This window comes from Oryx dammah, unplaced genomic scaffold (genome assembly GCF_014754425.2).
Source record: "Oryx dammah isolate SB20612 unplaced genomic scaffold, SCBI_Odam_1.1 HiC_scaffold_18, whole genome shotgun sequence".
NCBI classification, from domain to species: Eukaryota; Metazoa; Chordata; class Mammalia; order Artiodactyla; family Bovidae; genus Oryx; species Oryx dammah.
Window position 1 is genome coordinate 62,405,479 of NW_024070202.1, and position 22,205 is coordinate 62,427,683.

At 36.5% G+C, this 22,205-nt stretch overlaps 1 protein-coding gene across 2 annotated transcripts in view; it reads left to right on the top strand.

The window, feature by feature from the left end:
- The window catches only part of DPY19L1 (dpy-19 like C-mannosyltransferase 1), a 95,566-nt gene that overhangs the window by 68,418 nt on the left and 4,943 nt on the right, over window positions 1-22,205 (top strand). For both annotated transcript variants that reach the window (XM_040260206.1, XM_040260207.1), the window contains exons 14-21: window positions 2,817-2,918; window positions 6,636-6,707; window positions 8,062-8,111; window positions 12,358-12,382; window positions 13,231-13,350; window positions 14,035-14,209; window positions 14,956-15,055; window positions 16,425-16,550. In XM_040260206.1, the coding sequence (XP_040116140.1) occupies window positions 2,817-2,918; window positions 6,636-6,707; window positions 8,062-8,111; window positions 12,358-12,382; window positions 13,231-13,350; window positions 14,035-14,209; window positions 14,956-15,055; window positions 16,425-16,550 (770 nt within the window). The remainder of the gene's footprint in view (window positions 1-2,816; window positions 2,919-6,635; window positions 6,708-8,061; window positions 8,112-12,357; window positions 12,383-13,230; window positions 13,351-14,034; window positions 14,210-14,955; window positions 15,056-16,424; window positions 16,551-22,205) is intronic.

The following is a 22,205-nucleotide window of genomic DNA, read 5'->3' on the forward strand; positions in this document are numbered from 1 at the left end:
TGGGTGTTAGTGGCCAAAGTGGGAATTCCTGGTAGCTTAGTGGTAAAGAATCTGCCTGCATGGCTGGAGACTGCCTATCAATGTAGGAGACTTGGGTTTGATTCCTGGGTCAGGAAGATCCCCTGGAGAAGGAGATGACAACCCACTCCAGTATTCTTGCCTGGAAAATCCCATGGACAGAGGAGCCTGGCAGGTTACAGTCCATGGCATGGGCTCACAAGAGTTGAACGCAACATAGCCACTACACCAGTGGCCAAAGCAACAGTGCCCCAAACTACCACTATTTCCACACAGAGGTCATTTTTTTTCCTTTTTTTTTAAATAAATGAATTTTCTACGTTTGGTTTCCTTTTGATCATTTTCTTGAACCTAATATTATTTTTGACAGTTTTGTCCAATTTCATAGTTGTTACTGGAGGAGGGCATTTACTAATGTTGTCCTTTGCTGTATCTGCAAGTCCCCACATTCATTGATTTTTGAGTGTTGATCCAACATTGGGTTTCTGAGATAACCTTACTTGTTTACAATGTATTAGTTTTTCTAAATATTGCTGGATTTGGTTAGCTAATGTTTTTAAGGACTTTTGTTGATTTTTAAAAACATTAATCTGTAGTTTTATTTTCTTGTAATGTTTTTGCCTGGTTTTAGTTTCAAGGTAATGCTGTGCTTGCTAAAATTATTGGAAAATGTTCAGTCTCCTATTCTCAGTGAGAATTTATATAGAATTGATATTATTTCTTCCTTAAATGTTTGTTAGAATTTGACCATGAAGCCCTCAGGATCTGAAGTTTTGTTCATGGGAAGATTTTCTACTACAAATCTGTAGGAAGTTACTGGTAGTTTATATCTTTAGTAGAAACTCACCCATTTCATATGTCATCAAATTGGTCATGTTTTTAAAAAATTATTGTAGGATTCAGTTAGTGAAAAAATTCTTATTGAAATTTTTTACTTATATGTGAAATTGTCTTTTATGTTCTTTAATTTTCCTTCTTTGGATTTAGAATCAATGTTATATTAATCTATAAAGAGGTGCTTTTATTTTTTGCTATGTTTTCTACTTTCTATTTATTATATTAATATTTCCAAAGTACCACTTTTTAAAACTCCTCTTTGATTTTATTGTATTTTTCTTTGTAACTAAATCTGTCATCCTCATTTCCTTTATTCTTATTTCTTTGGGATTGCTCTGAACCTATTTCTGATGCTTGAGGGAAAGTGCTTGGCTCTTTTGTTTTCACCTCTCTTATATTATGATAAACACATTTCAAATCTATAAATTTCCCTATAAGTAGTACCTTTTTTGCATCTTACAAGTGAACTATTTTGTGATTTTCTTTTTTAACCCAAAGATAAGTTTTATGTTATTCAGTTTCTAGCTGAAAGAACTTTTAAAGTCTTTCTTAGTTATTGTTTTCCAGTTCTGCTGCATTTGTGATTAGAAAAATATAATTTGCATTGTAGAAATTCACATATCCAACCAATATTGTGAACTTATTTTTTCTTCCTAGAGACTTTTTCAATTGTGCTTTTATACACTTTGAATCTATACCATTCACTGAAAAGATGTTTATGATATGTATAATCTTCCTTTGTTGTTCATTTTATGAGCATATAATGTCATAAAACATTGTTGTCTTCTTCATGTGTTTTTGTTTGAATTGTTTTGTGAGACGTTACATTTGCTAATGCAAGTTTCTGTGGCTCATTGTATCTGGTATATCTTGTTCTCTTTTTCTGCTTTTAGCCTTTCTGCAAACTTTTAAGCATATCTTTTGTAGACAACATGATACTGAATTTTTTCCCTTAACTTTTAATTGAGCATCTGTCTTTAATTAGTGAACTTAAAGTCTTTACATTTATGGCAGTTATCATTATTTTGTGACTTCTTTCTTTCCTTTTATTGAGATTTTCCAAGCATTTGCTTTCCTTTTAGATTCTTTTCCCTTTCCTTGGATTGGTGGTTTGCATATGCAATTTTAGGCCAAGGTATTCTCCCTATTGGTTTCTTAAACTTATTAGCATACAATTCTTCCCCACGAGACACAGCATTTGAGATTCTTCAGGATATCCCATCGCCATTGAGTTCCTATTCACTCCCTGACCACACACCCCCCCACACACACACTTCGTTTATGTATCGTTTATCATTTTAGTCATGATTTGCTTTGGATATAATTTATCCCCTTTCCTACGATTCTTGCTCTTTTAGACAATAATTAATTGAAATTTAGGCAAATGTTTTCTCATTTGTTAAATGAAAATAATTCCAGCTTCCTCACGTGGCTCGTTGTGGGAAGTAAGTGAGGTGATATGAGTGTGAACTTGGTGATACGTGAAGAATACACAGATGCTGACTGTCAGTCAAAAGGTGTGTTTTATTCCAAGGTCTGCCTGTTGTCTGCTTCTTTCAAAAAGTCTTTTCAGTCTGCCTTTCAGAAATTCTGAATTATGTTTGTTTTTCTTTACTCTAAAACATGATGTCCCTTTGTGATTGATGGATGCCTGTGTGTGTTACCAAGCCCAGTGGCTACCTTGTAGTGTATTTCACAAGGTTTAACACCTTGAGCAGGGAAAACCCAAGGGTAAAAGCCTGTGGAATGTTGTTGATGGGGCGTGGAAGGCAGGGTGTTGTTGGAGCTATCACTTGTCAGCCAAAGAACAGAGACTGTGAAATTGGAGGGTCCAAAACCAGCCGTGTGTTAGAACAAGTTCTGCAATGCATTGGAAGCTGTTTTTAGGTACTGTTAAGATTGAAATGAGTTATAGCAATATACAGCATAATCTAATGGTGCCTCCCTTTACTCCTTACTAGGCTCATATTGGCAACTTATTAACATCAAAATTCTTCAGTTACAAGGATTTTGACACTTTACTGTATACATGTGCAGCAGAGTTTGACTTTATGGAGAAGGAGGTAAGATGGGATTTATCCTTTTCTAGGTTTTGGTCTGTTCATTTTTCATAAAGGGTGCTCCTGTTATTCAGATTCTTACCTCTGTGCTCTTATCTCAGTTTGAAGGAAAAGGAAAACCTTGTAGCTTAAACCAAGATGTTCTTGTTTATGTTAGCACAGCCTCATGAAATATATGATCTCTTCTCATTTTGATAATTTAGAAACATGCATTCAGTCTAGCAATAGTTTTTAGGATGAGTAAACACAGAAGCACTTCAAGTTGCTTTCTTTCAGTAAAAAACTCTCAAGCTTTTCAGTTTCCACTTGCTTTGTGATTGTTTGTTTGAATAATCTCATTGATTTGAAATATCATTGAATACACGTTTTTCATTCCAACAACATTTGTCTTTCTAAAACTGTATTCGTGTGTTTAGAAGGAAATCTGAGAGTAGTTTAGTAGATTGTGAGACAGAAGTCTGCAATGTTACTTACACACACACCACCCATGTGGCCCTGATTTATGAGTCTATTTAATTATCTCTGAGACTTTCTTCAAAGCTGTGTGTGTGTGTGTGTGTGTGTGTGTGTGTGTGTACGGAACTGGCCAACAGTCCTCTGCTGACACATTCATTTTCCCTGATCCCCACTGGGTCAGCCATTGAATTGCAGGCCAGTTGGAAGAGAGTGTGCCACATGGCAGATGACTCTTTACTCCAGTGACTTATCGTCTTCATTTCCTGTGTTCTGGCAAGTGGTTTTGACACATAATGGCTGATAAAAAGTGTATAAGTGATAATGTTGAGCCTGCTGAAAGAAAATAGGGAAAAGTATCTTGCAAAACATTAAAATGCATGCCTATAGCAGATCAAGACTCCTTCAAGGAGATGGTAAAGGAAGTATAGGCATCAACAGAGAATTAGGGCTCAGTGTAAATCCTTTAACATTGTTGAAAATAAACACGCCACTACATAGCCTTGGGAGTATGAATCATCAGTTATGTAACAGAAGAAATAGTTTACTAAGGCACAGCGTGGCTTCAGACAATTTGAAGAAAATGGCAAAGCCATGTCCAGCCTGCCATTTTTCATCTCCATAGGTATCTTCACAGGGACTGTGCTGTAGAGACAGAGCACAGTGCAGGCTCAGAGAGAGGGCATCTAGTGCATGGTGGGAAGAGGGAAAAATTTAACGCAATATCACACTGGTATGGAAAGACATGTAAGATGTATAACAGGGTAAGCAACATGCTGTAATCTTATTGGGCTATGACTAGCACACATAAAGTGTCAGCCAAATTTTAACACTGGTTTTCTTTTCTGTTTTTTTGGTGAAGAGGTAATTAGTGATTAACTTTATTTTGTAATTTGCGTTTTCTAAATTTTCTATAGTAGTCATATTTTAATTGAATTGTAAAAACCAGTGAGGGAGATCTTTGCCTTTTAGATATGAAAATGGAAAGCAACAGTATTTAAAGTACAAAGACATCAAAACAGGAACGTTATGGCCAAAAATAGGGAATGCTGGATAGACCCCATGTGTATGTACTTAACTATGTTTTTGTGTGTGTACTTGGTATGAAATGAAGAGAGCAGAGAGCAACACAGGTAAATAATAAAAGATGCATTTTTTCATGAATATTATTTGAAAAATTGAATTGGGGTGGGAAATCAGGTTAAAGCTTTGTATCATATGCCAAACTTCATTTCAGTTGATGTGTTAAATATAAATGAAGCTTGAAAAATTAATTTGAGAAATATTTCTTAACTTCATATTTTAATGAGCATCATATTAGTACAAAATGCATATGAGAATGAGTAATAGGTTTGTCTGCATATTACTTAAAACTGTTCTATGTACAGTTCTGTACATGAAATGTTATAAAAATTAAAATCAAATGACTAACTGGGATGATTCTTGCGATAAATAAGATCAATGAAACTAGAGATTAATTAGTTTAGGAGAGTGTTCAAATCCGTGAAAATTTATCAAGGACCCTCACTCTTTCTCAGCCCCAGAAGTACAGCTCCACACTGTTCCCCTACCCACCTATGCAGAAATGGGCAAAGGACGTGAACATATACAATCCATCAGGGAGGAAATGCTGATAACTGATGAAAATGTGAAAGTCATTGTCTCCTCTATTTTTTCTCCGTTTTCTAGTGTTTACAATGAGCGTATGTAACTTTTATGCTTAGAATAAAATCAATAATTATGAGAAATATTAAAATAAAAGAAGCTATAATTCTAATAGAACAAGCATGTGCACACATCTCTCACTGTGGTTTTTTTCCTTTACATTTGTTCTTTTTTTAAAATTAAGGTATTGCTTTACAACATTGTGTTGGTTTCTGCTGTGCAACAGAGTGAATCAGCTGTATGTATATGTATATCCCCTTCGTCTAAGACCCCCCACACCGACAATCCCACCCCCCTAGATCACCACAGAGCACTGAGCTGAGCTCTTTTCAAGCAGGTTCCCCACTAGCTATCTGTTTTATACATAGTAGTGTGTATATGTCAATCCTAATCTCCCAACTCACCCCACTCCCCCTTCCGCACACCCCTGTGTCCACATGTCTGGTCTGTACATCTCCATCTCTATTTCTGCCCTACAAATGGGTTCATAGGTACCATTTTTCTAGATTGCACATATATGCATTAATATATTTGTTTTTCTCTTTCTGACATACTTCACACTAATAAACCCTTGGAATATAATGTTAAAATTGTTTGAGCTCTATTAAACTTTGTTTAGTATTTTTAACATGATTTTTTAAATACTTCCTTTTTAAAGAAAACATCAGTCTTACTACTTTTCTTATATTTATTGTTAGTTATTATTAGCAAATGTCTAATTTTTGAAATAATAAAATAGTTATTATAAATTATCAAAATTGCTTGTCTAATACAGAATAGAAAGTGAGAAAATTGGACTAAGGAGAGGGAAATCAGAAAATGCTACTTACCTTATGTTTTGTAGAATTAAAATGTACCAGTATTTTTAATATGGTTGAATCTAGCCTTCTGTTTATAAACATATTGAGGAAAGCATGCGTAATTTCATGTAATGATAAAACTTTTGTGAGAGAATGTGTTGATAACGAGCAAATCGATTGCAATTTAGAAATTTCAGGCTGAGAATTGTTGGAGATTGTGATTTCAAATTATTGAGAGGTGTATAGGATTGCAACGTGTAGGACTTTTTTAGTTAAAAAACGGTGGGTTTTTTTTTTGTTTTTTTTTTTTAGTTTTTTACCTGTTACTGAAGAAAATGTAAAAATGTTTTTACTCCTTTTATAAACATTGATCATTATTGTGTGTGTGTGTTTGTATGTGGACATCATGCTTGCGATTTTTATTCGAGATAAAATGCACAGTAAAGCTCCTGCCATTCTGCTGACCCTCGTTGAATACTGGGCTCTCTAGTTAGAACAGTACTGTGCAAAAGTGAATAGTAATGTTTCTAGTTGCGCTTTACACTACAAGTGTTTGGGAACTGTATCTGTTAGTGTTTTCAACTCAGCATTTTGGGGAACTGTATCTGTTAGTGTTTTCAACTCAGCATTTTGGGGAAGTTCATTTCTATGGAAATGTATCTTCATTTTTATGAAGGGAATCAGTGGGTAGATTGGTGAATGCACAAGTTTCTTAACATGTTCTAAAATTCACTTGGTTCATGCTTTGCAGTTTCATTTGGAATAACATTTTTCTCTAACGAAACACTTCTTTGAATTTCAGACTCCCTTGAGGTATACAAAGACATTATTGCTTCCAGTTGTTCTTGTTGTGTTTATTGTAATCATTAGAAAGGTAAGTCTATCCTTTACCTTATGAGTACTTTCTCATAATAAAACATGTTCTTATTTCTTCATAGTAGTTACATATACAAGGCTACATGTTAATCTAACACAATACTTATATAGATTTATTGAAATACATTCTTTATGTTCTTACTAATAGCCTTTGATGAATATTTATAAATCTTAAAAAATATTGTGCTAGTTACCAACATAAAGTAAACCTAAGAAAAGGACACTTACATTTTGATAGTCATATATTTTGAAAGATAGGATCAGAGAGATCATATTGACCCACATACAGTTGTTTCTGTTTATGTAAATTATTACTGACTCACTTTTAACTTTTATGTAATATTTTATTAAAATATTTAACATATGCCTTTCTAAGTCATTTGTGCAGTATTCATTAAATTCTGGATAGAGTTTATTATTAATCAAAAGGAAAAATAAAATATTAACAATGTATTACTAAACCCAAAGAAATAGACTCCCAGCTTAGCTTTGATAATGAAATCTTAAGTCCAGATATAAATCAGGCCAAGGAAGTTCCAGTCTTCAGCAAAGAGTGATATAATACTCTTTTTACTTCTTAAGAGTTAGTGAACTTTATAACTACAAATGTTTTAAGTGAATGACTTGGGATTAGTCTGTGATTGAAAAATAAATGATAGACCCTAAAGGTTTTTTAATTCAGAGCTATTATTTCTGTGTTAGTACAATGTCATGTATTTGTGGAATATTCTATATTGTAATTATTATTCACATCATATATTTATAATCACTCTAAATATTTCACATACCTCATTTCAGTTGGTTCTTCAATAACATTCTAGGGTACAGATACTATTATTACCATTTTGGCAAATGCAAAATTGGAAGGTGGGAGAGGTTGTTACTGGCCTCACATCATCTCCATTAAAAAGCAAGGGAAGAGTGAGAATCAGATGGCCCCTTTACCCTCCTCTTTGGGCATCATAGTTATCATTCCTGTATGTGTATAGTTAAGTAGAGGCACTCCCAAAAACTGGAATGTGGTGGAATTCACTAAAGGTGAATTAGAAGCTGAAAGGTCAGGTTTCAAGACCCTTCTTAGTTGTTGTCCACCTTCAGGAAGATCATTTAATCCTTCTGAGCCTGTTGTTCCTCTATAACATGGTAATAAAACCTATCTGAACAGGGTTGGTTATAGATATGATTATACAAATGTAAGATTTTGTTGTCATAATTACTATTTCTGAGTTACTTCTTATCTCCATACTTCTGTATTTTAGAGTAAGTAAAAGTTTGAAAGTCTAGAACATATGTTACTTGAATTTTCTTTTTCCAATACAGCTGTTATAAAGTGTTTAAAAATCTGTTTGCAGGTTGTTAGTGACATGTGGGTTGTCTTAACTAAACAACAGACACATATAAGGTAAATATGGCATTATTGACTTTGTTACTTCCTCCAGCTTATTAAGTAGGTATTTACAGTGTATTAATTTTATAGTTATGTGAACTGATGTTTCAGTTGTTGCCATCCCCCTTCTCTGCTTTTATCCTTATTCCCTCTCTGAGCAGAGCTAAGCACATCACTTACTTGTCTCTAAGTCCCATCCAGTATGCTCTGACAGTAGCCCTACACTTATTTCTACTTGAAGGACACAGTTTTGTGCTTCAGTTTGGCAGGTAAAGCAAATTACTCTGTTGATGGTTTTAGAACCAATGGATAGCCTTTTGGGAGAAGAAGAGGGAAATGTTAAAGTGGACTCATACCTCACTTTTTACATAAATTCCAGATAGATCAAAGATTTAAATAGAGAGAAAAATGAAACTCCCAAATAAACCGAGAGTTTATTATAATGTTAGGGTTAGAGGCCTTGTTAAGAATGGCATAAAACCGATAAGCTAGAAGGAAAGGTTGATATGGTTGACCAGATAAATTCTTTGGTAAAATACCGTAAGCATTATTTAAAGCGAGTACAACTTGGGGGAAATATTTGCAGATCATAACAAGGTAATAATGACCATCACACATAAAGAACTTCTATAAATTAACAAGAAAAATGGTAAAAACCCATTTGAAAAATGAGTGAAAGGTACACACAGGCAGTTGAGAAAACACATTCCCATTTTCTCTATCCCACTACACTCCTGTCCCACTAATCTGTTTTGTGCTCTTTGACCATGAAAATTGGTTTCCTGCCCTTGCAGTGGTTGTACCCTAAGCCCGTGATTGTGCCCCCTGCTTCCCACAGCCTGTCTTGGCATGACTCAGTTCTCTAATCCTTGCCTAAATGTCACCTCCTATAAGAAGCCTTCTCTGCCAGTCATCTCTGAGTAGACCCTTTGTCTCCTTGCTTGTTATTCTCCACCATCACACCCTTTTTCTTTCTCTCAGCTTTTATCACCGTGTGTTTACAGACTGCTGGGTTGTTGCCTATATCTCCCGAAAGGGGAGATGGCCATTTCTGTTCAATTCAGCAGTTTATATGCAGTGCCTGGCATGTGAGGAAAGAAGAGTAGTTGAGTGATAAAGGCTTGTGCATGAGTAAATAGATACATGAAAAAGTGCTCAGTCCCATGATAATGTGGAAACCTTTTTACTTGACAGGTTTGTAAAAATTGATACCCAGTGCTTGCCAGGGTGGTAAGGCAGTTTGGCAATAAAGCAAAACATATGGTGGGCCTGTCCTTTAACCTAGCAGTTTCACTGGTGCAAATATGTCCCCTAGAAACTCTCATAGAAATGCAGAGGTGATGGTATAGAGATGCCCATTGTGGTGGTGTGTATAATGTGAAAATGAAAACAACCAACGTATTCAGTAGTATTGGTTTAATTATGACCCCAGTCAGAAAGTAGAATTCCGTATAGAGATATTTCATCATACATCCTTGAATTAAAAATTATAAAACATATAAAGGATGATTATACTTTTATTTTAAATATGAAGATTTTATATGTTTATTTGTACATAGGGATGTGGAAAGATAAAACTTATAATTATTAGTAGGGGATGGGATTAGAGGATGGAGTAAAGGAAGTTTTAATTCTAGTTTCATTCTTTTGTGGGATTATTTTGGGAGCAGTAGAGATTGTTGAATTTGTGTGTCTATATATTTTCTTTTATAACACACAGCCTTATATATGTTCTTTAACCTCTACCCAGTGATAAATTATTGCACGTACTCTTGAGACAATCCTTGTTCTCATTTAGAAGCAATTTATTGTAACTGTACCCTTGCTTCTACCTGACACCTTTGAGGGCTGGGGAAAAGGAAAAAGCTGCTAGTACATAAAGCCAAAATTTATCTTCGATTGAGATGAAAATTTTTTAAGAGCTCAGAAAAGGGCTAAAGGTTATAACTATAATATGCATCCAGAAGAGAAAGGTGGAACTTTTCACAGAAACAAGACAGTCTTTTCAATAATAACTCAACTATAGAAATAATTACAGAAAAACACTGAGCTTCATGGGGCTCTCAGTATAGGTAGGATCAGAGTTTTTTGGAAAGGAGAAAGGCACATTGACATTTTGTTTTGCATTAAGTACCAAAGTCATATGCAAATATAAAAAGAGGAGGGGTAGGATACACATTTTAATTCTCAAGATGTGAGTACCAGTGTCTCCTTTATTCAGGGATTTAGGGGTTAAAGGAGGATAAAGATAGCATTATGAAGTAGAAAATGTATTGATTCTGAAACCAGTCAATATATAGACCTGGCTTTGCTGCTTACTAGCTCTGTGACTTGCTTTCCTTAGTTGTCAGTTGGGATAATAAACAGTTATAAGATCAGAGTTAATGTAATGTTAATGGTCATATTAACATTCTAGGTACTTAATAAATGGTAATGGATAATTTATACTTGGAATGAAAAAAGAATAAAGGAGGACCCATTCACTTCCTTCATTTGCCTAATATGTTTACTCTTTGCTAGTACATCAGTCTTTTTGAAACCAGATCGTCCAATCAGATTTTATGTTACCCAGATTACCTAGATTAGGGGTTAATTGAATCATTTGTTCATTCATTCAAAAAAAAAAAAGAGAGATTGAACTGTATTTGCTAGGCATTGTTCTAGGTCTTGAAATATTTCAGTGTTTAGGATAGAGAAGGCATGTGTTATCAAGTTGTGTATTTGTATCTGATTCAGACTTCTCCCTTGAACTTAAGATTTATATATAGACTCACTGTTTGTCATCTCTATTTGGGTGTCTGGTGAGAATCTCAAATTCTGTGAACGCAGTACTGAGCCTCTGAATGTGCTTCCCTGTCAGCACACTTCTGCGGGATCTTCAGCTCATTTTCCTCCTGGCTCCCTCTTCCCTAATCATGCTGTCTTTACTGTCAGCCTGCCAAGGAGCCGGCTACCATGAGGCTTTGTCATGTCTGTTCTCTGCCTGAAGTGCTCTTCCACTGGGGATCCTCAGGCTCCAGTTCTCGGGTCCTCAAGGCTCTGCTCAGAGTTCACTCAGTTGGTGACCACACAGATTAATATATACCACCTTGGACGCGCAGTACTCCCTGCATCTTTTCCCTGGTTTCCTTTTTTCTGCATGGTGTTTATTGCCATTTAATGTTTGCTTCTTTGTTTTCTGTTTGTCTCCTTCAACTTATATATAAACTCTGGGGCACAGTTTTTCCCCGCCCCCAATCTTATTTACTGCTGTGTCTTCAGTGTTCAGTGGAATTGAGTGGATGGATGAATTTGTACCCTGTCCTTCTGAAGGGTTCATTTCAGTAGGGGGATTCAGAGGATACTCAAGTAAACCTATAATTGAACATTTTATTTTCTATGAGAAGATAAAACAGGGAAATGGAGTGTGCGTGATCAAGGTGGGAGGCACTGAATATGGGAGGGAGTCAAAGGAGCTGTCTGATATTTTAAGGCATAAAATGAGTCTAGTGTGATGGAGCACAGTTAGTCAAGAGGGAACACAGTAGAAGGTGAATTTCAAGGGTGAAAGATGGGGACCATCTAAAGACTATGTGTAATTACCAAAAAACCCAAAAAACCCCAAACCCACAACCAACTGGAAAGTCTTAAGTAAAGAATGGCATATCTGGATTCCCATTTTTGAAATTTGCTCTCAGTGCTGTGATGAGACGCAACACAGGGTTGGGGTGCTGGGAAGGGGACCAGAGTGAGATGTGGGGAGGATGGACCTATAAAGATGTATCCTTTCTTAGGAAATTGAAACCATCAAACAAAACTAAAGGTGGCATTTTGTGGCTATTTTTTGTTTCAAAACTGCTGCTGTAAAAAAAGTCTTGCATGTGGCTTCCTGTATTGTCTCTGTGGCATTTATAGTTTATGTGGGAGCCGAGGGACCGCTGGAGACAGGAAGTAGGGCTCTGGGACTGTGAGGGCTTCAGAGTTTCTTTCCACTCTCTCCTTTGTCAGGATATTACTTGTGAGGTATGTGATACATGGCGGCCAGCAAGTCTTGTTGGCCTAAAAATACCCGTGTAGTCAGATATGTAGGATGTGCAAAATAAGCTGTTTTAAAAGACTGTAGCACCAGTTTGGTTTATAACTTTTAGTCCTTTTGGTTTACACGTATGTGTTCTGAGGGAATATTACAGAAGCTGTAAAACTCATGTTTGTCAGGTAAAAATGCGCATGACTGAGGTGCTTCAGTGGTGATTCAACGGTAGTATTTCTTTTTCCGTTTCAGAAAACACCAGTTTGATCATGGAGAGGTAAAGACTTAATATCACCAAAATGTGGTTTGTTTTAATGTTTGTATATATTTGGACTTTCTTTCTAGTTCATTTTCTCACTTTTGGTAAGTCACTAATCATCTTCAAAATAGGCCTGTATGTGTTTTTATGAGAATACTGCAAACATGACCATTCATTTGTTAAAGTAGGTAGCTAGGAAACTCACTTGGTCTGTTCCAATCATCATCAAGGTAATAGCAGTTCACTGCTGGGGTCCATTTAGGCACTTTTGCAGAGTATCTTTCACATGATTGGAGATCATTTTCCTCTCTGCTCACCTTGCCCAGAGGCCTCAGAGATGTGACTGGTTGTTGTTCCCATTTCCTGGTGATTCAGCCTGTTTATTTTTAAGTGAGGTAGAATTGACATATAATGCTAGTTTCAGATGTACAACATAATGATTTGAATTTGCATACTTTGTGGATCGATCACCACAGTAAGTCTAGTTAAAATTGTTACCATACATAGTTACTCAAAATTTTTTTCTTGTGATGAAGACTTTTAGGATCCTCTTTCTTAGCAATGGCATGGTGACTATAGTTGATGACACTGTATTTCATATTTCCACCTGGTTCAGAAGTGTAGGCTTTATTAACCCTAGGCTTGATTCTGAGTGGAATTATAGTTCCACTTGCCTTAAGAATTTTATAATTTTAGCCCTCTAATAAAATGGAGAAATTTGAAAGTGAATTTTAAGACTTGTTTATTTCAGAAATCAAAATATTGTTTCTAAGAAAAAGTACTCTTTTCTAATTTTTTACTCTTTTTCAGTTTAACAATATATTAACTTCATGAATATTAGGAGTAAAAAATATGTTCTCTTTCAGCTGGTTTATCACGCGTTGCAACTGCTAGCATATACAGTCCTTGGTGTTTTAATTATGAGACTAAAACTCTTCTTGACACCACACATGTGCGTTATGGCTTCCTTGATCTGCTCAAGACAGGTGAGATGATTGTTATGTTGGTATTATAGCTGCTATGATAATTTTACCCCAGCCTTTGTTACTAAGTGGCTCTAAAATAATATTAAATAGCCTGAAGTTCTTTAAATTGTTATAATTAAAGTTTATCATGGTTTTGTTATAATCTTTCCAAAGGTTAGTGGCCAAAGCAGATTATTTATCCTTTTAACTTCTAAAATGGTCCGAGGCATACAACAAACATTCATTCAGTGCAGGCTAAATTCATGAATGGTAACTATGTAGATATTGACAGAAAGCAGTGATCACACAGGGGCCCACACTCAGAAGGACTGTGCACCTAGATTGATGCATTGCTATCTCACTGCTTTGAACTTCTTAAAAATTGTCAGACAACGAACCCGTGTTTTTATTTTGCACTGAGTTAGGCAGATTATTTAGGTAGGCCTGACCTTACTGGAATCTGGAAGTAGAGAGAGCAAATTGAGAGAATAATTTCTTAAATCATGTCCCACCTATATAAAGCTAATGGTAGAATTCTTTTGACCCCTCAGGTTATTGTTTCTGGAACTTTTCCTTCAAATTATTAGTCCTGTATCTGGGATGCTAGCAGAGACTATATTCTTCTCTGGGAAGAACTTTTGCTTATTTCAGGATGCAGGCTGCTTTGTACTAACCATTGTCAATGTGTTCTTAATCTGATTTCAGCTATTTGGATGGCTCTTTTGCAAAGTGCATCCTGGTGCTGTTGTTTTTGCTGTGTTAGCAGCAATGTCAATACAAGGTTCTGCAAATTTACAAACCCAGTGGAATATTGTAGGGGAATTCAGCAATTTGCCACAAGAAGAACTTATAGAATGGATTAAATATAGTACTAAACCAGGTAAAAAAAGTCTTATTTAGCTGTGGTTTTCCCTGTGGTTTTATATACAACTGCACAATCCTCAACTCAACGTTACTTCCAATGGTTTTAATCTTTCTAAGAAACCCGGTTTCTCGATTATCCAGAAAGAGAGAAATGTTAATCTTGCTTATGAAATTTGCAAAATAAATGTTGTAAGTATTTTCTTAATAATTTATTTCTGTTTTCCTTAAATTCTAATTTTTAAAAAATATATCCAAAGTTTTGCATGGCGCAGTTTAAAATGATTTACGGTATGCTTATTTTCCTGATTAATTCTTAATCTCAGTCCTTCACATTCCTTCTTGAAATAAGCTCAAGGAATATGATACTTGATTCATGTATCCAAAGGGAACTTTTTGTTGTCATCGAATATCAAGTGACTGAATATTAAATCATCTTCCAGAATTCCTTGGTGCCGTAAAACTTCTCTAGTCAATGTGTTACTTCTTCTTAGAATCAGGAAAAGACACTAAAAACATACAACCGAAAGAAACAGAAATCCTCAGTGATGAGGCTTTGTCTTACAAGGAAAAATATTTTATCCAGACTTGGTTGCTGACCACCATTTTATCAGCTACCCAATTCATTCTGGTTCTGTTACTGAATCTTTACGTCACGATTCAGGCCTCACCTTTTCTACCTGGGAAGTACCTGAGTTGACCAGAGGGAGGCGCCCTGGCACATCCCCCAGGTTTCTCCCTAAGACCTGTGTTCCTGCTTTGCAGATGCAGTGTTTGCAGGCGCCATGCCCACGATGGCGAGTGTTAAACTCTCCGCACTTCGGCCCATTGTGAATCATCCACATTATGAAGATGCGGGTTTAAGGTGAGTGCGCAATTAGCACATTGTTGAAAACAAGTGTTTCATACAAATAGAAAATGAGTGAGAGAACCAGCAGCATAACAAGAAGTGTTTCAAAAAGGATATGGTGAACTGGAGTATATGGAGGTTGGGGACAAAGAATACTGAGATAACATGGTTAAGTTCAGTACAAACTGTTAAGACCCCATAGGACAAGAAAGCTGCAGTCTTTGGGGTTCTCTTCTCTGCTTGGCAGTGTAAAGAAATCACACAGTGTCTGTGTTATACAGGGTTCCAAAACACCCAGGTCCTTATTAATTATTATCACCTTTAAGTTCCTCCAGAAAATTCATTAGCCTATAGTTTTTATTAAGGTTTTCTCATAGGATATTTTTTCTTGAATTCTGAGGAGTCAGTTGAAATGGAATCTAACTCAAGGAAAGGTTTTACTTTTTATTCTCTAGTTTTCACCAATATAGCCCTACTGGAATGATCATGTTTTTTGTTTTTACTATTTTTTCATAAGTTAGAATGTTGTATTCTCTTCAAAAATGTTTAATGCTCAGTCATGTGCAACTCTTTGCGACCCCATGGACTGTAGCCTACTAGGCTCCTCTGTCCATGGAATTCTCTAGGCAAGAATATTGAAGTGCGTTGCCATTTCCTTCTCCAGGGGTTCTTCCCAACCCAGGGATTGAACCTGGGTCTCCCAACATTGCAGGCAGATTCTTTACTGTCTGAGCCACCAGGGAAGCCCATGTTCTGTCTGAAAAGGAAAAAGATGAAACCTTCATTTTAATTTCTAGGTTCGTCAGCTAGTCATTTCCTAAGTGATTGGTGAATCTTAATATTATTTTGTGTAACAGTGGGACCTAGCTTTTATAAATAAAAAGCTTTTTCATTAAAAAATCAATTTTAGCAAACTAATTTCTGGAGCAATTGTGTTGAATAAATTTAATTTTTTTGTTTTAATTATGAATAAAATGGAGAGCCATTTAATACTAATTGTTGGTTATCAAAGTTAGGACTGTCATACCTTTAAAGTTAACAACAAACCTTTAAAGTAGTCCTTTAGTTGTCTTTGTGTAGCTCATACTCTTATCAGTGATAGAGTGATGGAAAATTTAAAACAAGCAATCAAACAAACCAAAAGACTAAGTTTGGAGATGAAAGGATTCATTAAACTGAACTTTTTCTCTCAGGACTCTTGTGCTATTGTGCCTTTTTTGGTTGACCTCCCCAATGCCCCTGAGCCAGGAACTCTTGTGAAGAATGTTCTCTTGACCTGATTTTTCTATAGAGTCTTCTAGTTCCATTCAGTACTTCTGTCCAAATAGGTTGATTGCATTCTTTTGATCTTGAAAATCTTCTGCCTAATTATTTTTCTTTAAAGAGCCAGAACAAAAATAGTATATTCGATGTATAGTCGAAAAGCAGCTGAAGAAGTGAAGCGAGAATTGATAAAGTTACAAGTGAATTACTACATTCTGGAAGAATCGTGGTGTATAAGAAGATCCAAGTGAGTACTCAGCAACAGTACTTTGTATTCATAAGACATTAAAGTTAATTCAGTCTCATGGCAAGTGCTTTACTAGTTGTATATTTACCAAAGTATAAGCCGAAAAACCTTTCTGATAAATATTTGGAGTTTTTGTTCTTTTCAAATCATTATAAATATCTATTTAACTTATAATGATTTGCATGTGCACTTACTGGTAATTTCCCAAATTGTTCATATTTGCCTTTGATGTTTTTTTGAAAAATTCTAATTCAAAGTTGGTTGTATTTTCTTCCAAAAGACTTGCAGAGTTGAAACCAAGTAATGGAGAGTCTCACTGTAATGAAGAGCAGCAGCTCTGTCCATGCCACATCTCTGCAGCATTTATCCTGGAATAGAGGGGACCCTCTCCCAGCATCACCTTAGAGCAGGGACCCCCAACGTCTGGGTCTAATGCCTGATGATCTGAGTTGGAGCTTTGTAGTAGAAATAAAGTGCACAATAAGTGTAATGCACTTAACTCATCCTGAAACCCTCCTCTGCCCCGCTTCTGTGGAACAGTTATCTTCCATGAAACTGGTCCTTGGTGCCAAAAAGGTTGGCGAACTTCTGACTTAGAGTGAAACTTCTATCTTACTGTTTATATCTTATTTGAGTGGGAAAATGATTAACATTACAGCAACCCCTATTCTCCTGGGTTTATATTTTAAATTTTTTCTATTTCCACAGAGAAGTTCACTAAGCAGATTAGAGCAATAAGAGTTGGTAAGATTTTAAAAGCAAATGTAAATTCTAAAGTAGACTGTTTAGAAATGTTGCACTTAGGTGATTCGATAGCTTGTTATTAAAATACTGAAGCATCATCCCTTAAGGAATATAGAAGTAATTTTTATCAGAAATCAAGGATATTTTATGGAACACTATTTTTTTAAAAAAATTTTCATTGCTCTTTAAGTAAACAGAAATCTTCAGGAGATTGCTATATCTGTGGCTTAATCAATCTCATTCACCATGTATTTCAGTGATACATGAAGGTGTTAAGATAAAATGATATTGACTCAGGAGTGAAAATAGTTCTGAGGCAGTATCTGTCAAGTGTTGCCCACAAAGAAACTCAAATAATTGTTTATTGTTGAATGATTCTCCAGTGAATATGTCCCAAGTGACTGGAATTTAATCAAGATCTGCAGAGAATGTTATTGAGTCATAATTGAGAAAATGCTCCACGTCTTTATGAACATAAGGATATATATGAAACTTACATACATAACCTTTAACTTTGTTGTATAAATTTAGGACAAAAAGTAGTAAGCATGTCTCATAACAACTTGATGATGACATTGTAATGAATGAATGTTGGCCTGATGCTTGCAGGCATAAGGACTCAGTTTCTTGGAAGGGATTTCTGCCAGCATTGGGATCTTTACTGTCCCAGGGTTTGCCTTCTGACTCTCCAGTTCAGTGATGCCGACCTGAAACACCTGTAGGTTACTGGAACATAAAAATTGTTTTGTGAGCTCTCTTCCCCAAGCAAGTGATGAACCTTGATTCAAGAGTCTTCATTGTCCCCTAGACCCATGCATATTTGAATATGTGACAATTGCAGAGGCTAGCGTCCTTTATTCTTAGATGTTGATGGAGCTCCTTGGAGTTGCATAATTGTTGTAGTCTCGTGTTCTGATGGGCAGAGCACTGGTTTTTGTACACAAGAAAGGATCAAAAGACAAATTTAGGAAGTATGGCAATAAATCTTGCACACTGCACAAAGTCAGCAGTGAATTAACTGGCTTCTGATCATCTTCATTTGGAGCTCACCTCCAGGGACAAGGCTGAGAGTTGGGTGGGGTGGAGGTTTGTGCTGGGTTTCCCCTGCTGCACTGATTGCCCTTGTTGTGTTCGGAGCAGCAGGAGTGGAGAGAGAGGAAAAAGAGGCAGTGGTTTCCTCTCACCTGGTTTACCCCTCAGTAACGACACTCTCCATCTTCTACAGGATTGTACGTCTCAGGAAATCTTAGGCAGGTGCACTCCGCTCAGAGCTTAAAACGAAACACAGCTGTGCTCTCTGTTCTGCCAGAGAAGCAAATGGAGGGCTCAGAAGAGGGAAGGGAAGGACTAATACTCAGTACTCTTACTTTCACAGTAGGAAGCACTGAGTTTCTGGCCAGAGCTGTCAACCAGAGTTGGAACCTTCCTTACTGCCTTGGCCCTCACTCTCCAATTCTGTCCTGCCAGCCTAAGACAGTTGTATGTGATTGGAAAAGAAAAATATGCCCGAACAGGGGGAGCAAATGGGGAACTAGTATAGGAGAAGAAAAGGAAGAGGGACTAATCCACCTGGAGCTTAAACTAATATCTGCCATGGTGGGCAGGCACTATATATATGTGTTCTCCTTCACAGAGTGGCTTAATTGTGTGCTTGATTATTCTTGAAATACTTGATACCCTGTGTTTCAAATACAAGTAGGAAAATATACTCAGATACAAGTTATAGATTCAGTTTTTAATTAGCTCCTTTTTTAATTCTCAGTTCTCTGCTGTTTCTCATTAATTCCCGTAATAGAGTTGACATAAAATTAAAATACATTAATTCAGAAGAAAATTATTGAGATTTTCACTAATGCTGTTTTAAATACACAGCTGACTGGCCTCAGGAAACTTAAGAAAACTCAGATAAGGACTAAAGGAGAGCTCACTAAGGCAGCTCTTTGCCGTCTTCTTTTCCTGAAAGCAGTTGAACTCAGTAGCTGGTGCTTCAGGTGTGTTTCATTCTCTACTATCATTGGCCTGCAGTATAATAACAGTTTGGCCTTGGTATGTGTGAGAAAATTAAAAGATAGAAAACCCAAGCCCAGTCATATCTTCATAGGTTAATAGAATCTCATGTCAGCGAGGGTGTGAAGAAAAGTGTGCACTGAACACTCTTTTGTGGGAACACTCACTGGTAATACCTTTTTGGAAGATAATTTGATAGACACATAGTGAAAATTGAAGAGCGTTTTGACATGGTGACAGCACTGCTTCTAAAAACTTAGCTTATAGAAAGATAAAGGCACAAAATTATTTATATCAGCATTGTTTTACAATGACAAAAATGAGAAACAAGATATCTATCCATAAAAGAGTGATTAAATAATGCATAAAAGTACTACACCTATGAAAAAGAATAAGGTAGGTCTTTATGGAATGGGACAGTGACCACTTTCTATTGCTAAGTGAGGAGTCCCAGGTTAATCTCAGTTTTGTAAAAGCAACCCAGGAGCACCTGTGAATATAAATGTCTGTGCCTATGTTTTTGTGTGCTTGTATGTCTGAAGATGAATAACAAAGGTCAAGCAGAATGCGTGCTGGATTGTTTACAGAAGCACCTCTGAGGAACGGCATTGAAGGTGACGGTGGCTTCTGCTTGTTTATGTTGATAGGTTCATATTTTGACACCTTTTGAGTGAAGGTTCCCTTTAAATTAAAGATGTTATTGAAAAGGAGAAAGCATGTGCATTCCTGTCTAGTGCTTGCCTCGCGGTAAAGAGCAGGGTCATGGGGCTGCCATTGGGAATTAAAGGGACTTGTTGGAAATGGTGTTTTCTCTTATAGAGAAAAGTGAAGCAACTATTACAAAACACAAGCTGTTGTCATATCTCTATAATTTTTCCTTGGTTTTTCTGTTTTTTAACATTTTTAAAATGGAAAATTTTATTTGGAAGAGTCTAGGCTAGTTGTCTTGCAAGAATGTCCCACATTTGAATTTGTCTAACTTATTCCACATTATTAGATTCAGTCTGGCAAAATTTGACAAGAACACTGAATAGATGGTGTTGTGTACTTTCCATTATGTCACTTTTGGAGATACCTGTCACTTTGTTCTGTTATTGGTGATGGTAAGTTTGATAACTTGATTAAAGAATGTCCCCAGCTCTCTCCATTTTAAGGAGACAAATAAATGTCCTTTATAATCAAAGCCTTTCACCAAGTAGTTCTTGAATCCACTCATCCACTTCTTACACTTTTCTGAATCAGTTATTATTAATACATTGGTGATTATAAAACCGGTAATATAATAGATTTGAAAATAATATATCAGTTACTGTTTAGTGGAGGTAAGAATGGATTTGGTAAATAATAAAGGGTCACCTTGTGTCTCCATGTCAGTTCAGTTCAGTTTAGTCACTCAGTCGTGTCCGACTCTTTGCAACGGCATGGACTGCAGCACGCCAGGCCTCCCTGTCCATCACCAACTTCCAGAGTCTACTCAAACTCATGTCCATTGAGTCATTGATGCCATCCAACCATCTCATCCCCTCCGCCTGCCCTCAATCTTTCCCAGCATCAGGGTCTTTTCAAATGAGTCAGCTCTTTGCATCAGGTGGCCAGAGTATTGGAGTTTCAGCTTCAACATCAGTCCTTCCAACAAACACCCAGGACTGATCTTCTTTAGGATGGACTGGTTGGATCTCCTTGCAGTCCAAGGGACTCTCAAGAGTTTTCTTCAACACCACAGTTCAAAAGCATCAATTCTTCTGTGCTCAGCTTTCTTTATAGTCCACCTCTCACATCCATACATGACTATTGGAAAAACCATAGCCTTGACTAGATGGACCTTTGTTGACAAAGTAATGTCTCTGCTTTTTAGTATCCTGTCTAGGTTGGTCATAACTTTCCTTCCAAGGAGTAAGCGTCTTTTAATTTCATGGCTGCAATCACCATCCACAGTGATTTTGGAGCCCAGAAAAATAAAGTCAGCCATTGTTTCCCCATCTATTTGCCATGAAGTGATGGGACCAGATGCCATGATCTTCATTTTCTGAATGTTGAGCTTTAAGCCAACTTTTTTACTCTCCTCTTTCACTTTCATCAAGAGGCTTTTTAGTTCCTCTTCACTTTCTGCCATAAGGGTGGTGTCATCTGTATATCTGAGGTTATTGATATTTCTCCCAGCAATCTTGATTCCAGCTTGTGCTTCCTCCAGCCCAGCGTTTCTCATGATGTACTCTGTATAGAAGTTAAACAAGCAGGGTGACAATATACAGCCTTGACGTACTCCTTTTCCTATTTGGAACCAGTCTGTTGTTCCATGTCCAGTTCTAACTGTTGCTTCCTGGCCTGCATACAGATTTCTCAAGAGGCAGGTCAGGTGGTCTGGTATTCCCATCTCTTTCATGTCACATTTTGATAATTCTCAAAATATTTCAACTTTTTTCATTTTCATATTTATCATGGTGATCTGTGACCAATGATCTTTGCTGTTACTATTGTAGCTGTCTTGGGGCACCTTGTACTGTACCCATGTAAGATGGCAAACTTGATAGGTGAATGTTGTGTGTCCTGTCTGTTCCACCAACCAGCTGTTCCCGTATCTCTCTCCTTCTCCTTGGGCCTCCCTATTCTGTGAAACATAAGCCAATTAATAATTTTTCAGTGGCTTCTAAGTGTTCAAGTGAAAGGAAGAGTTGCAAATCTCTCACTTTGAAACAAAAGTTATAAATGACTAAATTTAGTAAGGAAGGCATATCAAAGGCCAAGATGGGTCAAAAGCTAGGCCTCTTGTGCCAAACAGGTAGCCACATAGTGAATACAAAGGAAATGTTCTTGAAAGAAAGTGCTACGCCAGTTAATACATGAATTATAAGAAAGTGAAACACCCTTATTGCTAATATGGAGAAAGCTTTAGTGGTCTGGATG